Source organism: Centruroides vittatus, unplaced genomic scaffold (assembly GCF_030686945.1).
Source record: "Centruroides vittatus isolate TY-2023 unplaced genomic scaffold, ASM3068694v2 contig_954, whole genome shotgun sequence".
NCBI classification, from domain to species: Eukaryota; Metazoa; Arthropoda; class Arachnida; order Scorpiones; family Buthidae; genus Centruroides; species Centruroides vittatus.
The window spans coordinates 335,102-351,986 of NW_027122633.1; the positions used below are offsets into that span (position 1 = coordinate 335,102).

The following is a 16,885-nucleotide window of genomic DNA, read 5'->3' on the forward strand; positions in this document are numbered from 1 at the left end:
CCCTGTCAAAACTCCCAATCTTCTTTGTAATCATTCATAGAACTCCTGCCTCTTTCTATATTGATATCACATTAGTTAATTTACCACCAATATAATCCATTAACTTAATTCTAGAGTTGAAAGCACCAATAAAGTATGTCTAAGGCGATTTAGAAATTATCTTGAGACCTAAGAGGATAAGGAAGAGTAAGTACTGTGCAGTCTAAAATTATTTGGCGAATGAAATATAGAAAAATTTCCTTTTTCTTTTAAATTAGCTATCGTATCTATTCAACTATTAAAAAAAAATTTTCTTTATATACTCGAGGAAATTTTAAGTCCTTTTAAAGTTAAACTATCTGACAAATTTAATACGTTATTTCTCTATTCGTATTTTCCTTTAACGCATCTTTTTTAATCTGCAAGCAAAATTGGACTTCTTCACTCATAAGTTTTCATTCAAAGGAATTCCTCTCTTGTCATTTCCGTTACTTCCATCGCATAAACGATGTTATTTTACGCACATTCTGTAATAGAGAATGACTGAAGAGATGGATAAATCTAGAGAACTTTATTCCAAATCTGTAGTTTCCTGGAAACATAGTTTAAGTTACAAAAGACTCGACGTAACAAAGTCCATGATAGGAAGTAAAAAAGACAGGAAATGATTTCTAACTCGTTTTCCTTCACGACATAAACTGTCACTCTTTCTGGAAACGTATTTTCTATTACAGCATCCTCTGCCGTTAATGGAGTATCGATCAGTATAGAAGTGAGAGGGTTACAAGCTCCTTCAAATACTTTTTACTAACCTCACCGGTATACGGACTTCATGCACAAGAGTGCAAAGGGAGGGGGAAAAAAAGAGGATTTCGAACTAAAAAGAAACTAAAAATAGAATTTGCTCCTGCCTGATAGAAGGAAATGGGTGTGAGAAAATCGCATTCGATTGAGTAAACAAAAGAAATTGATCATACTCTTTGGCTAAATTTACCTCCAATTTTCTTCGAATCTGAATATTTCATTCTGAGTATTCATTCTCTGTATGAGATTTCTAGCAAACGGACTCAAATAGTGAATAATTAATTTTTCTCTCAATTAAAAGTTAATTAAAATTAAACATCTTGATATGCATAATCACAAGAAAGTTAAAGAATAGAAAATTCATTTACTATTCTGCTCATTTTTATATTTTTATATCTATTCATTAGAATAATGCTATTGATTATTTAAAATAAAAGAAAATTCTTTTCTTAGTTATATCATGACTGTTTATGTTTGTCTCTATGGTGTTATAAATATTGACAGATGAAATATAATTGAATATTGCGTTAATATATAATCTTCTGTAAGCGTCACGAGACATTTAATTAAATTACATTAAGTCAAATAGCAAATATTCTATTAACATATATGCTTCTAGTTCATTATATAATGAAATTCTAAAATTCTATATTTTTTAGTGTAATCAAAAAGAGGAAGTTATGTTTTAAATTTAATTTATAAATGAATTTTGATAATGTTTTTATCTATTTTTTAAAAAATAATTTTACAAATTTTATATTAGATAATTTAATAATTAGTTTTCTTTTCGCCCATTTAAAGGTTTTTTTTTATAATAAAATTTTATAAATTGTGCTTTTAATTGAAGGATTGAAACTAATTATTCAATTCGTTAATTAATTGAATAAATTTTTACCTATTTCTAACAATTATAAATTTTTCTAGCAACTTTCTTAGTTACCGAATTTATCTGACAGACGTAAAGTAAATCATCAATCAAATTAGATATCCAGATAATCCTTGATCCTCTTAACCTTCTTTCTCAATTTCTTTCTAGGTGAAATAGTTTCCAAAGAATTATGTCTGAAGGATAGTTTGTTCACATTTACAACCCTCCGAACATCATGTTGAAGGCTAATTTACATTAATTGACATATTAAAAATCCTTCATATCAATCATGATTTAAGTAGATTACAATTACCATAATTTTTTCTGTCGTATACATAAAATCATATCGGAAAAATTTAAAGAAAAGGAAAAAAAGGGGGGTTTAATGTGACGAAAACTCATTAAATACAATTCGATAATCGAAGTCGAATTTAAAAATTCATTTAAAATAATCATTATAAATTAAAATGATATTTGATTAATAATAAATTTACGATGCAAGAAACCAATTCCCTGATTATATTGATTTTTAGCTATGAATTTTCTATTCTTTTAAAATTTTATGATGCTAATAAAAGAAATTTATGCTGATCCCTTCATGTTAAGAAATAGCATTCGGCAAAGTCAAATCTGCGAGACAAATCTTCCAACCGAGAACTAATTTAAATTAACAAGAAACTTAATGCATACTTGAAGTCGAAGCAACATTGTCTTACCGCATGTTTGTTAACGGATAGTAAGAGAAAGAAATTTTAATTATATTTGCAGTAACTTAAGACTCTGCTGATATCATGATTACAATGTTTTACAATATTTAAAAAGTTTATTTTAAAGATTATTCTCGTGTTATTAGCATCTATTGATGCTCTAAGTTTACATTGTTTTGTTATCTTCTTCTTAATATAAATAGAAAATTTATATAAATATAAATTTTTGGATGTTTTAAACATTAAAAATCTTAGAAAAACTTTTATATAAACTAAGAAACATTCGAATATTTCGCCTTTTATCCTGTACAATGTGAAAATCTCAAATGACTAAATCGTTGGAATATAACTTTTGTATTAAGTCTATAGTTAAATAAAAGACTTAGGAAAGAAAAACAAAATGGATAGGTATAAAAAGATTATAAGAAATTGGCTAGTCGGTACCAAGATTTCTAATAGGATTTTTTCTCTGGGGATAGGTAAAACATCGCATCAATTCATCTCGAAATAGAAAATAAAATATAATAATAATAAAAAAAAAGCTAGAGAAATCACAAAGCTACATTCTGAGTGTGTAATGAAATATCCTCTTTTCTGCCATCTTCACTCAAAATGAAAACTTGATGAGATTATGTCTTTATAAATAATATATCTTGGACAGTTTTTGATATTGTTTCTCTCGATTGTTTCTCTTCTCATTTCAAAAATGAAATAAATATATTCTTTAAACAGACATAACTGTCTTGTTAACTCGTATTTACATTTTAAAATTTATAACTGATAAGTGTGATTTATATTAAATATTTTTATTCAAACAATTCGAATTTTGAGCATTTTCAGGAATGTAAACTAAGCATTTGATCAGAATATTTGTTTTATTATGTATAGATGCTTACTGACCGTACATTATTTCCGGACAAGACAAGTTAACAAAAGAAATTTTTAAAATCATTTAATATTGTCTTTCTGTATCACTTAATATTTAGTACTTAATCGTTTTGTTCATTATTGGGACAAATTGTTGACAAAACATTTTACAGTAGAGAAGAAACTTTAAACTTTTAAACATCAATTATATTAAATGATATCAGTTTTCAACATTATTTACAACTAACAACAAAACCTATTAAAACGTTAAACGCTGTTCTTTATTAAATCTACAAGTAAGAAAATAATTAAAATGTAACTTACAATTATAAATGAATTTAGCGAGTTTTGATGATGTACAACTTCATTATTAGTTAAAGGATAACGACAATTACAATATATTTTTTCCCATAATATACTTTAATGTAATATAATTAAGTTAATGTGCATACCAATCAGAATTTTTTTTATAATTTTGTTAAAATTATGAAAAATACTACTAAACCCTAGGCAAAATAACATCTAAATGAAGCGTTCGTAATGAACTATATCGAGTAATCAAAGATGATAGTCATTAGTATAACATCATTTAGGAAAGAAGACAAGAAGTGCTTGACATTGTTTCAAACACTTACCATATTTTGTTGATCATCAGGGACTTATACAACATTCTACGAAGACCCCGGAGTGTTGTCTATGTCCTGGAGGAACATTGATAATGCAACTAAAGAAATTTTGCACAAACCACTTAAAACATCTAACAGGAGATTATTAATAAGTTTACTTAAGGAAAATTCACTCCAGGCTGTTTACTTTCTCTTCGATGACAAGATTCGTAATATTCCGCACGGTACCCTCCCGACCTTACCTTTAAATTCAACTTTATGAATAAGGGTATCGTCAACTTCATCGATCCGTTCTAACTTTACCTGTTCGAGACTCTTAATCCAATTAGTGAGTTGTGGCAGAAAGAAGGAGAAACCCAAGTGTGTAGGTCTAGACAGACAATTACGTTCCTCCGGAGAGGTTACTAATAATTAACCGCCCTGCCTTTCACTTGGTTGACGAACAATATTTTGTGTCGCCATTTTTGACAGAATTTTGTCACCAAATGATCGAATATTCAGATACGTCTCACTTTAAATATTCGCTCAGGAGTCATCGTTTGTTCTTTATTAATAATAAATTAGCATAACCAAATTTATACTTTTGCTCGCACTGAATATTTTAATCATAGAGCGAATTAATTCTCCTTCTAAATTAAGCTAATTAATAATATTTAAATTTATTATGATTGAATTTAATTTACAACAACTATAAATTTCTTTAAGTAAAGTTATGAATATGTAATTTTTATAAATATTTATATAAACAAATATTTTTATTTGCTTAAATATATTTGCGCACGATACTAAGATTTGAATAAGCGATAAGTTGTAATCTACTCTGACATTATAGAAGTAAAATTTTTTAATGTTATCATCGGTGCTGCGGTCTGTCGGTTATAATCGATAACTTTAATAACCCCTCTCACAGAAATGGCCTCCTATAAATTTCTACCTCCTGTAAGTAACTCAAATTGGCATCAATTCACTTCAATCTTAAAAATCATCAACTCTAATTTCGACTCATTCCGGATATATATTTAAGGAAAATTTTAACCCGGGGCTAAACCAGATGCATTACATCTTCCGTAGAGATAATGGATTCCCGCGCATACTTTTTTCATCTAAGTGGCGATTCCTTAGAATAAACTTGATTTTCTCCGGAAAAATCTAATCATTCTGTCTCTAACATAGTTCTATCGCTTTCTCTTTACGCAGAGAGGCAAAGATTGAAGAGTAGACAAGTGAGGAGGAAATAAAAAATGCTAGTGTTTTAATGGATTTTAGAAGAAGGACGTCGAATACCAGAAGAGTGAAGCAAAGAAATCTGATGGTCCGATCAATAAATTTCGTTTCGGATGTACTGTGTATTTTATTTCCACATCTCTCAAAATTGAACAGGTATGGCTAACATTCTTTTCAACTGTTACTTCATGCTTATGGACAGGAACAACAATCGTTATATAGGCCATTATATTCGACAATCGTTAATCGTTATATCAAGAGAAGACGACAACTTGCTCGTAAAACACATTATTTCGACTTTACAAAATTTTAAATATCTTAAATTACTACCTTTAAAGCTTTAGTTTTGACTCTTTATATTCAATATTTTCATGTATAATAATAATGTAAATGTTATTCAACAGGATAAAGATTCCTGCTTTAATTCTTGCTTCTTGAGACGATACACGTTTACTAATAAAATGTTATCGTAATGAAGTAATTACATCGAGGAAGCTAGTATTTCTAGATTCAGGTTATCATGTATTACCTGTCATTGATAGTTATTTTCCACTTCCTCTCCAGATCCGATAATATATCTCGTAAGCCACAGATGATCCAGAATCAATTCGAGTCTGCTTTGATAGATATTTATGCTTCACCGATTATGGGATCAACAACAGAATGAATCCTATTGGAATTTTTTCCAATCGTTAAACTAATATCTGCTAAAAGCGTAACTTAATATAAACATTGGAAACGATTTAAACGTTGCAATGAAAGGTAACAGTCTACTTATCGTACTCAAGAGGTTTTGGCGAATTATAATGAATACAAAACAGTTTTTGTCGAAAGGTGCAATAAAGCGATAAATGATAAATCATTTTTCATTTATTCGATATTGAAATATCAACATTCTGATTTGAATTTCTAAAGTCCATTAAGAAGTCTATAATCGTTTGAAAACATCAAACCTAATTTCGAATTGACAAATGACTCACGTTGCAAAAATTGTAAAGGGATTGGAATATTCAATTAAATGCACTCAGACATGCACTTTTGTTCCTAAAGAGATTTTCCTATTCAATGTATCGTTTGTAAGAACCGTTCCAATTCACTCCGTAAATTCAATTTCCAAGTATTTCTCCATCAATCACTCGGATTCGTGTCTTCTTAAAATTCTTAATTTAGACTCGCTGTTTGATATTCCTCTGGCAATTTTGTTTCGTTGGTTTTTCCAAGGTTAAAAATAAGATCTAGGGATGTGAGAAACATATTCTTATCCGCCATAGTAATTTGCTGTATTGTTCTAACCACTATCGCTTCTATTCCTTGCAGCTGATCGTCAGATTTAAGTATCGTCTCAACAGAATACTTTCTAATTGTATAAATGCTGGATTTTAGCTTTTTGTACTGGTAATTTCCTTGTGTTAATTATTGTAATAACGACGTAATTACTCGATGGTTTGTTGTTATTCGCGTAATAGCTCGACACTCGAGGAAGAATCTTATCTGGCCATCTTGTAAATTGTTTCAAAATATCAGCAGAAAGAAGGAAAAGTGAGCGATAAGACACCTTAGCCGTTTTGTAAAATGAGAAATTTTTATTTATTCTTGGAAATTTCTTTGCAAACGGTTAGTTCGCAGAATGATAGGTTGTAGAGAAAACATTCAACTCTTATCGATCCGAGTGGAAAAGAAACAAATATTGACAACGTCTCCATCTAGAGACCGAAACTCTCACTATCTGCTGATAATATACGCGTATTAAACAATATTAAAAAGAAAATTTAATGAAAAATTTCACTTTTCAGTTATTGGAAAGTTTCTACATTTCTACTTTACATTGGACGGATAGTGAAGTTAAAAGAGCAAAATTAAGATAAATAAGAGAAATTGAATTTTATTCTGTAAGGAGTTCTATTTTCGGAGTTAAATGTGAAAAGTTAAAATGGAGTGGGGAAGGTGGTCCTATGAAGTTTGGTAGTCGAATAATTCACCTTTCTTTTCTTGGTGTCTAAGCGAGCGAAGATTTTTTTCCTGATTCAATCTGCAGTGGAAGCAAAGGAGAGGTGGTGAGCATTGTAAAATCCCTTCAGACGTACAATGGCCCGAAAAACGAAAACTCCTTTTCGCATTAAAATTTATTCGACAAGGTTCGGTTTCAATTCTAAATTACTTCAATTCTTAGCGAAAATACTCCCAACAGAAGATTACATTTAGTGACTTTGGCTATTCGGGTTAAAGTTCTACATTTTCGGCGGAGAATAGCCTCGAATGAAATAAAAAGTCTGTCGAGTAGAAAGGCAGAACGGGAGTACTTCAATTTCTACAGTGGGCCAGATAATTGCTTTTTTACTTCCGAAGACTTCATCCCACCGGCCGTGCCTCTATTGTTCGACACGTTATATTACCAGTCGAGCTTAAAGTATACCCGTGATAAGGCATGGACGGGTTCATCCGAAACGACTTAAGACACGATGAGTTTCTTCGTTTTTCTTCACTTACACTCGTTTATTCTTTCTCAACATGCCAGAAATAACCTAAAAACTATAACCTTATCTTCCTTCCCTTTCGTTTTCATTTCCTCTCACTTTCTAATTTATTTTGTTTTGAATTCCCTCTTCGGATTATCTCCATTCCTACGATTGACTCCAATCGGCCATCTTCTTCCTCTCTTCTAAGAATAAAAGAATGCGCCAACTAATTCGATTTCTATAACAAATTTCGCTAATGATGATAATTATGCATATTGGAGAATATAAATTACTTTAACGTAATTAAATATAATTAAGCAATAATGATGATTATATTAATCATCATTACGGTGATTACAAACGTTAACCAATATCATGTATCGGTAATCATCTTTTTAAGGTAAATAAATTAATGAAGTGTTATTTTTTTAATTAAAATTTACTACTTAAAAATTCGTTGTATATATATATTTACAACATTTTTTTACGTAATTTTAGTAATTCGATCATAAACATTGTTATGTATAATTACCAAAAAAAAAATAAAAAAAGGATCAAGAAATAATTAATTTCTTCGTTAGAGGCGATCGTGTTATTGCCGTATTGAGTAATTAAAATCGATAAGAATTTTAAAAGACGGATTACGTTTTATTTCGCCACCAAAAGAAAAATTTCTAACTTCTCGGCTTTCCAATTAACTTTTGCGAGTTCAAACTTGATAAGATAGAAAAAAAAAAAAATAAAGTTCTGTGGTTGTTATCAGTTATTTTCTTCCCCACTGTTCGACAGAACAGGAAAGCAGGAAAAAAAGAAAAAAAAGAGAGAAGAACCGTATTATTTTTGTTACCTTAATTGCCCACATTTGAGTTTGGTATGTTAAAAAAACTTAAGTCTAGATCCATCTCCCTTAAAAGGACTTATGTTTATCTAAGCAAAGAGTCTTAGTACATTTGCTTTTCTTCGTTTGGTTTTCCCAATCCAAAATCGACGCCTTTAAAGTAGGATTCAAAAAATTCCCAAATCAAAGAATTCACTTGGACGTGGGTAAAGCTGATTGAAACTCAGAGACGATTTGATTGCCTCAAAGAACTTTAGTCCCTAAGGCTCCGGCTCTTTTTTAAAGAATCGACGAAGGAGAGAGAAGAGAGAGAGAGAGAGAGAGAGAGAGAGAGAGAGAGAGAAAGAGGGATGAGAAATAAGTGTGCAGAATTCTTTTCAAAAGGGTCCAATCTATTTCCCTATCGAGAAACTATAGAAGAACGTCCACAGATGCGAAGATAACAGCTTAGCTTTTTAGCTGAGGCAAGTACAGAAACAATTAAAAGGTCGTAGGAATGTCTTCGGCTCATTTAGCAGAGACTAAGCGATCTTTTAATGGATTAACAAACTACAAAATAATTGAGAAAAAGACTTAAGTCGCTTAAGGGACTTACAAAGATAAATACACTGGTCTACTAAATATTCGTCGTTTAAAAACTCTTTTAGATGTAAAAGATAATGCTAATGAAGCAAAAAAATCTAAACAATTCGCCTTTGGGTTAAGAAGATCCCGAGGTTAATTAGAATTATGGTAACGATGCATCACGCTATTACCATATTACATTCTTCCCTTCTACCTTCAAGTATTGCATTTCTCTTTCACGAAATATCTACTGCATTCGCTTAACTTTAACATCGAATAATCATATAATTACTATATCGATTAATCGATCATTTCTAATTAGATGTGTTATATTTTGTGCTGTATTGTTTAGCTATCAATATCAAATATCATTATAAGTATGAATATCAATATTTATTGGCATATAAGTTACAGAAATTCAGAATATGAGCATTCGAGTTGTTGAATATACAATTTTTTTAAGGATCGTCATGGCTCGTACTGACGCCTTAAAATAGTATAATAATAATAATACAAATATAATGCAATTAAGGTTATTTTATATGATACAGTACAGTTTAAATGTATAAAATGTAAACAAAACTACAAAAATAATTGATACAACAGTACATATTCGTGAATACTTCGAAGTACATTTTGTAAATGTAAATGAATTTGTTAATGTATTAATTGTTAGTAGTGTGTTATTATATTGAAAAGTTAAAAATTTAATATTACTGCTAAATTATGTTAGAGAATTTTTAAAATTAATAATGAAAAAAAAAGAGAGAGAGATTTAAAAAAAATAAATTTCAGTAAACTTTCAAAAGTTAGAAATTGTTTAAATTTAGAATTTCTACTAAAAAGTGATAATTAAATAGAAAATATAAGAGAATAAATCTATTAAGCCTTTAAACTTACCAGAAGCCGGTCTGGCGATGCCTGAAAAATAAAGAATAGCCATTGTTTAGAAAAGAATTGAGAAATTAATTATTTAGATTTTCTGCCAATGCATAAAATTATAAAAGTTGAAATTATTTTAAAAAGTGTAACAATTCTAAAAAAGTTTTTTTTTGTTTTTTTTTTTCTTCCTTCTGATAAGATTTCTTTAAGTGAATTTCTTTATTGAAGGGAATAATAGGCCTTAGTCTTCGTTCTAGAAATACATTCTTTAATGCTAACACCAGTTTTCTATTAACAAACTAAGTGAAAAACCTGATAGAAAAATACAGAAATGCAATTAACATACAAATGTGGAAACTAAGTTTGCTAAAGAGTAAGATAGTGGTTGTTTCCTTCGCTAATATCAATCCTTAACCCGGGTTTTTATCAGTTAAATATACAAAAAAAATTCTTACAAAAGCTTAAAATAAATTAAATATTAATTGAACATATTTAATAAAGCAAAAGATCCTTCAAACGTGATCCTATTTTCCAATAAGATAATTCTTTCTATAGATTCTGAGTGCAGAACGAACTGTTTATATTTATAAATATAAAATAGGAAATATTTTGTGGACTTTATATATATATATATATATTACTTTTTATCCTTATTACACTACAAAAAATTTATTAATATCCTTATAAAATTTTCTATGCAATCAATTATTTATTACAATACAAAAATCTATGAAAAAATTATAAGAAAAATAACATTTTTACCTTATTATAATCGAAATATTTGTTCATTTTTTCATAAAATTACCATATATTATCACGCATTTTAACTTTAATATTCATAATATTAATAATAAAAAAAATACCAAGAGAAATTCGATCAAGTAGAGCAAAACATGGCGTGATAAGATTCTGTAATTGGTTTTTATGTAGTTGAAAGGTAGAAGAATGAGCCAATTACAATATGAAGGATTAAAAGCCAAAGTAGTTTCTCTAGTTTTCCCTGCAGGATCTATAATACTAACAAACGATGCATCTAACCAATGCATTAATCCCAGCTCCACACGTGTTTGATCAAAGTCCATTTCCACTCTTAAATTATCCAAAGTTTCGAATTACTTTTATCCAGTCGACCTTCTTTCATTTACTGTTATTTACATTTTCCGTTGTTTACAAAGTAGAAAGCGTATAAGTGGAAAGTTCTTCAATGGTAATCCATATTGACATATTCGTACATTGTATTGATTTTTACGTAAATAATTAATTAATCGGGAATTTTGTTTTTAGGAATGATAGTTTCCTCTGTGATTCGCAGATGGCGCCACCGATCGGAAGCTTCTCCATCCCTCCCCCCTTTTTATATACATTCTGTTGATGATGTTTAAAGAATTTTAATAAGATCCGCCCAACCAATAGAAATTCGTTTCTTAAAACATCAAAATTCTTCTCGTCTAAAAATATATTTTTCTGGAGAAATTTAAAATAACTTCCACCCTAAGCTGACTGAAGATAGATTTATATTATATTTAGTCCCACAAGACGTGAATTTAATATATTATATATATAAATTTATTTTAAAAATTATTTTACTGAATAAACTTAATTAATTTTAAAAAAAAGAACTATTATTGTTCAATTAAAATAAATTTTTTAAGCAAAACTATTGTCACTCCCGTTTGAAAATTGTTTTTATAATAAATAAATAAATAAATATTATTTTAATTTTTATTATTTTTATTAAAAATGATCATAAAATACGATATTTAATATTAAAAAAAGAGGATAATTATAACAGTATAGAAGCATAAGTTTTGGAAAGATAAAATAACGAGCGATCAAATCTGTAATTTTCCTTCTGTCGAGGACGAAAGTAATAAAAATGTTTGAAAATAATACTCAAGAGGGGGAAAAACACCCAATCAAATTCAACATAATATATTTTCTTATAAACTTTCTTACATCTTTATGTACAGTAGAAAACTTTCCTTATTTAAACATGGAATATTAAAGTTCTTAATGTTTCTATTCCTCTTAGTTTCGGCATCCAATTTAAAAGTGTTATTGAAGCGTAGAATTTATTTTATTTTATTTTTTTTTTTGTATGGCAACAGGAAACAAAGGATACTCCCTGTTAACGACGAAGAAAAAATCTTATAAACTACGATCTTTGCAAAGATTCTGATTTAATGATACTGTTTTTAAACCCGAAGGAGAAAAAAAAAATTTAATATTTAAAATAAATAAAAAAAAAGAAGTTTCTATTGTTTGTTAATTCTCTGTTAAAATTGGAATCATTTCTCTAACTGTATTTAAGTTTAACGATGTTTTTTAGTTGGAATATTCTTCTTCTGTGTGGGTTATCTTTTAAATTTTGTACAGTGTAACAGCATCATTACTATAAAATATTGCATAATTGTATTTTATAAAATGAATTAAATGTGAAATTAAGAATGAAGTGGTGCTTATTTAATATGGTTTTTTTTTTAATATCGGAGATGGAGGAATAAATGAGAATAATTATAATAATTTTTGTAGAAAATAACAATAAGTCATTTTATTGTTATTTTTAAGTCACAATTGTTTTTTCTCCCCGTTCGAAACTTAAGAATTTGTATTAAAATTTATATAATTAAGTGAATAAAATTATTTATAACTTACTTTTAATATTATATTTTATAAAAGTAAAAGATAAAGGTGAATTTATAGTAAAAATGTAAATAAATTATTAAATATCTTCGTACTTATCGAATAAAATTCTTGTAAAAAAGTTCTATCATCTCAAGGGAAATTAAAATTATTATGAAGAAAAGTAATTCTTAAAATAATTAATCATATATTAAACGAAAGTTAAAAAAAAAAAAAAAAAAGTGTTGACTTCTATTTTCGTAACACGATAAAAAGTTTGTCTTCTTCGCTAATAAATTACCTCGTTACGTAGGATCGGATGGAAAGTTGTTAAACATTTCAGGATAATGTCAAATTATACAAACGAGATTTTATATCTGTCAAGTTTAGTAAGGCAAAGAGGGACCGATCTGTCCAACGAGCGTCAAAACACGGTGGAAGAGGAACAAGATTTATCTTATTATTCTAATTATCCAACGTACATAACGGTGACAAAACTGTCACGTAAGCGTTATGAAACATTCGTTATCGTAGGAGATAGCAGACAAAACTGATATAATGTCCCATTGGACACGTAACTACTATAATAAACACGTCTAACACCTTAAGTCCCTCTTCCTGCTAAGTGAAGTCGTAGGAATTCTACAGTAATTAAGCGAGATACGTCACAATACCCCGAAATTGCTTCGACAGTCGTTTTGTACAAATAAAAATCAAACGTGACAGATACTTTACTCAATTGTCAGAATTGTTTATTAAATTCTGTGTTTATTTCGAAGCAGCTTGAGGATATGGAATTAATAAAATTAATATTATGAATTATTTATAAGTAATTATTTAAATACATTATGCTTTATTAAGTTCAATATAGAATGACACTTCTTGTATTTTCGAATTTCTGACGTATTTAAGACGTTAATCACTCTTCAGATGATTCTAAAGTTAAGAATATTTTAATTTTTATGTAGAAAACGGAATATTTTAAATATATAATAAAGTTTTTTAGTTATAACTAAACAGAATTTAATACTCTTATATAACCGTTTTTCTCTATTTTAAACTAAGTTTCTTAACTTTATAATAGAAAGAATAAACCACGATTTAGGGACTTGTGCGATTTAAAAGTACGGATGGAATATTTTTTCCTCTTAATGGAATTTTGGAAGTAAGCTTAAATCGCAGTGGAATAATCCCGAACCATTTTAAAAATTAAAAAAAAAAAGAAAAGAAAAAGCCAAGGAGCTGCACAAACGATGAAAGATGCGGAGAACGAGAAGTGTGTTGAAAGTGGACCGGTAGGCGATTCTCAATTAATGACATTCCATAGGGGAGAATTCCTGATATCAGCAAAGTCTGGACAGCCTTTGACATTGGAGAAGCGTCATCTGGACAATGGAAGAGGAAACAGAGCGAAGAAAGAGGACCCCCCCCCATCAGGACAATGTCCACTCTCTTAGAATTGCAGAATTATCCACTCGTAACTCTGCTTTTTTCCTCCTTTCTTTCTTTCCTATTTATCTTTCCATAAAATATCTAATTGTTTAAACATAAGTTTAATTTAAAAATAATTTTTTTTTATTAAAGAATAAATATATTTCAATTATATTTCAGCAATATAAAATTTTGATTTCGCAGCTATTAATAAAACTTTTAAAAATATTTTAATTATAAATTGCTTAAAATTTTATGAATTTTTATACTATTCTATTCGATATTTTAGCGAAATAAAACAAACTTTTTAAATTACTAAAATCATGGAACGTATAAACTCGTGGCGCCATCTGTTGATGTATATTTGCATTACATGTTTTTTTTTTTATATTTCGAGTAATGAAATATGTCAAAATAAATTTATTAGCAAACAAAATTATAAAATAAGAAAGATTTAAATATTCTTTTAATAAGGAAATATAACTAGACGTTTAATATATTTAAATAGTTACTTTTATGTAGGCGTAAGTATGGTAAAAATGTCAAAATTTGTAATAGAAAAACTATATAATACCGTAAAATAAAAATTATTTTCGCTATAAATTGAATTTATAAATCATTTCTTTAAGCCAAATTTATTAAGAGGGGAGGGGGGGAAAAAAAGAAAATTGAAATCGATTTTCCAGTTACGTATTCGTCCGATAGATGGCGACACGAGTAAAGAGGGAGAAGCGACAGATACATCGATTAAAGAGAGTAAGACCAGTTAGCCAGGTTAGAGGGAAATTGTTCGATATCATGTTGCGGGTCAGAACGAAATGACTTTTTCTTCGATGTTCTTCGCAGACCTTCCATCAATCTTCCAGTGGGAGCAAAGTTTTTCGTGTGTCTACTCGTTTCTCTTTGGCTGTTTCTTGCCGACAAAATAAATGACGGACATTAAAAGAGTCGTAATAAAACCGACACGAATATAGCTCAAAAGCAACAGGACGGATGACGGAAGAGCCAATCGTTTCATTCATCAAACAGTTGATAATCTTTCAATAACATGTCGACTGCACGGAGAAAGAAAGTAATGACCGCATTTTGTCAGGCCATCTTTCTTGCCAAAAAATATACATCAAGCTTCCTTCCAACTTCTTTCGATCGAACCCTTTTATAACGCTCCTCCCCAAAAACCCATTAACCACGTCCCGTTAACACCTATAAATAAAGCAACACTTTCGGGTTGGGTGCTTATATTTTACAATATTTTTTTCGCCTACCCATTTTCAAAAGTAGTGGAAGAATGATTTACTGTGCTTAAAATTTACGTATGGTACACTTAAAATTTTAAAAAAGTTGAGCGTGTTGTGGAGGGGGAAAAAAATGCATTTTTTATTGGGTTGAGGAGCAAAATCCCTTAAGTTGAGCGATGTCTGTGTCGGATGTCTCTTTCCATCTGTCTGAGTTTGACCGGAGCACGTTCCGCATTTATATTGTTCCCTGGCGACTAGGTTGGCTGATACGAGAGGACATACTTTATCCTCTTCTGTAAATAATGTAATCATCCACTATTCTTAGAGCAAACATATTCCGGTTAACTTAACCAGAAGATAAGTTGCTCCTCGTCGCCACCGTTATAACCTCTTCACTTATCCTTCTTTATTTGGTATATTTCTGTGCAGGGTATGGTTACTCTTATGTATAACGAATATTTTTGATCATTTCCAAGTATGTCTTCCTCTTTTTTTATTTAAAAATTTGATTCAAATTGTGCTAATCAATGTTTTAAAAGTTATTCTTCGTATGTTAATGTATAGGGTTGATTCATGCAATTATAATCGTATATCTTTTTGCACTTTCTTAAATGTATTTTAAATAAAGGGTATATTTATAATACATTCTGAAATAGTTTTCATTTGTTTAGAATGTCGTTTTTCCTCTTTTACTCCTGCAATTAGTAGTAGTCCTAAACTCATCTCATAGTCCTTATTAGTAGAAATCCTAATTGTTACAGTCTCTGTCAGTAGTCCTGCCACAGTCTTCTTATAGTTCCTATTAACAGTCCTTCTGTAGTCCTCCCTCTTATAGTCCCTATTAATAATCCTCCTATAATACTTGAAACTAGAAGGACTTAAGTTATGCTAATTGGAAGAACTATAAAAATAATTTTTTACATTTAAATAACATTAGAAAATATTTTAAACTTGTAAGATTGCAAGAAGACAAAAAATTCATTGAAAAAAGAATCAATTATAATATTTTGTTGTCGTTAACAGCGATAATGAGAGAATTTTATAGTGATCAAAGAAGAATTTCCGATTGTATAATCTGATCAATTAGTCGTATTAGCAGAATCACTCTTACTTTCTATTAGTGGTCTAAGGATAATCTGGAGAAGTTCTGGCAAGCTGGCATTGTCTGCAAGAAAAGATCGAAAGTTAACAAAGAAAAGAAAGTGTCTGTCTTCTCGTTGTCGTGTCTTCTATTAAAGGTACTAGAGCAGATTAGCTCTCCCAATCGCTAACAAATAGAAGGGTGATTAGAAAGTGCACCTTAGCAAATTGTGTTTATTCCTCTTCATCCTCTTCGCTTCTGTATAAATGTGTCACACGCGATCGCTGATTTCTTTTCTAGAAATCGAAACCTTTATGTAAAATAAATTATAATTATTTAATTATTCTATTAAAAGTTAGTTTTTTAAACAAAAAAACCGACTGTGACGGCATAAAATTATGGGAAAAAAATTATTTAACTTCCAAAAAAAAACAGGGTCATTTAGTTATAAAAATGAAGTACAGATGGCGCCTCTATATTAGTTGGCACATTTACTCCCATTTATTTATCGTATTAATAAAAAATAATATATAAAATTTTTCCATTAGAATATTCGAATTTAAAACGTGAAAAACGTATGGAGATATTATAATTTTTAAATTATTTTATCGCATTATAAACGAGTTTATATTTTTATTAAAGTTTTATAAATGATGGAAGTTTAGTTCTTTTTTTTTGGTATAAAAAAAAAGAAATAG

At 29.1% G+C, this 16,885-nt stretch overlaps 1 protein-coding gene and 1 long non-coding RNA gene across 2 annotated transcripts in view; one reads left to right on the forward strand and one right to left on the reverse strand.

Moving 5' to 3' along the window:
- LOC136985137 (uncharacterized) overlaps positions 1–6,024 on the forward strand; it is a 28,345-nt gene extending 22,321 nt beyond the window's left edge. The window contains exons 3-4 of the long non-coding RNA XR_010882288.1: positions 5,049–5,231; positions 5,640–6,024. This is a non-coding gene — a long non-coding RNA (uncharacterized lncRNA). The remainder of the gene's footprint in view (positions 1–5,048; positions 5,232–5,639) is intronic.
- LOC136985136 (uncharacterized) overlaps positions 1–16,885 on the reverse strand; it is an 86,121-nt gene that overhangs the window by 2,057 nt on the left and 67,179 nt on the right. Inside the window, exon 4 of the mRNA XM_067282336.1 lies at positions 9,834–9,854. Within this exon, the coding sequence (XP_067138437.1) occupies positions 9,834–9,854 (21 nt within the window). The remainder of the gene's footprint in view (positions 1–9,833; positions 9,855–16,885) is intronic.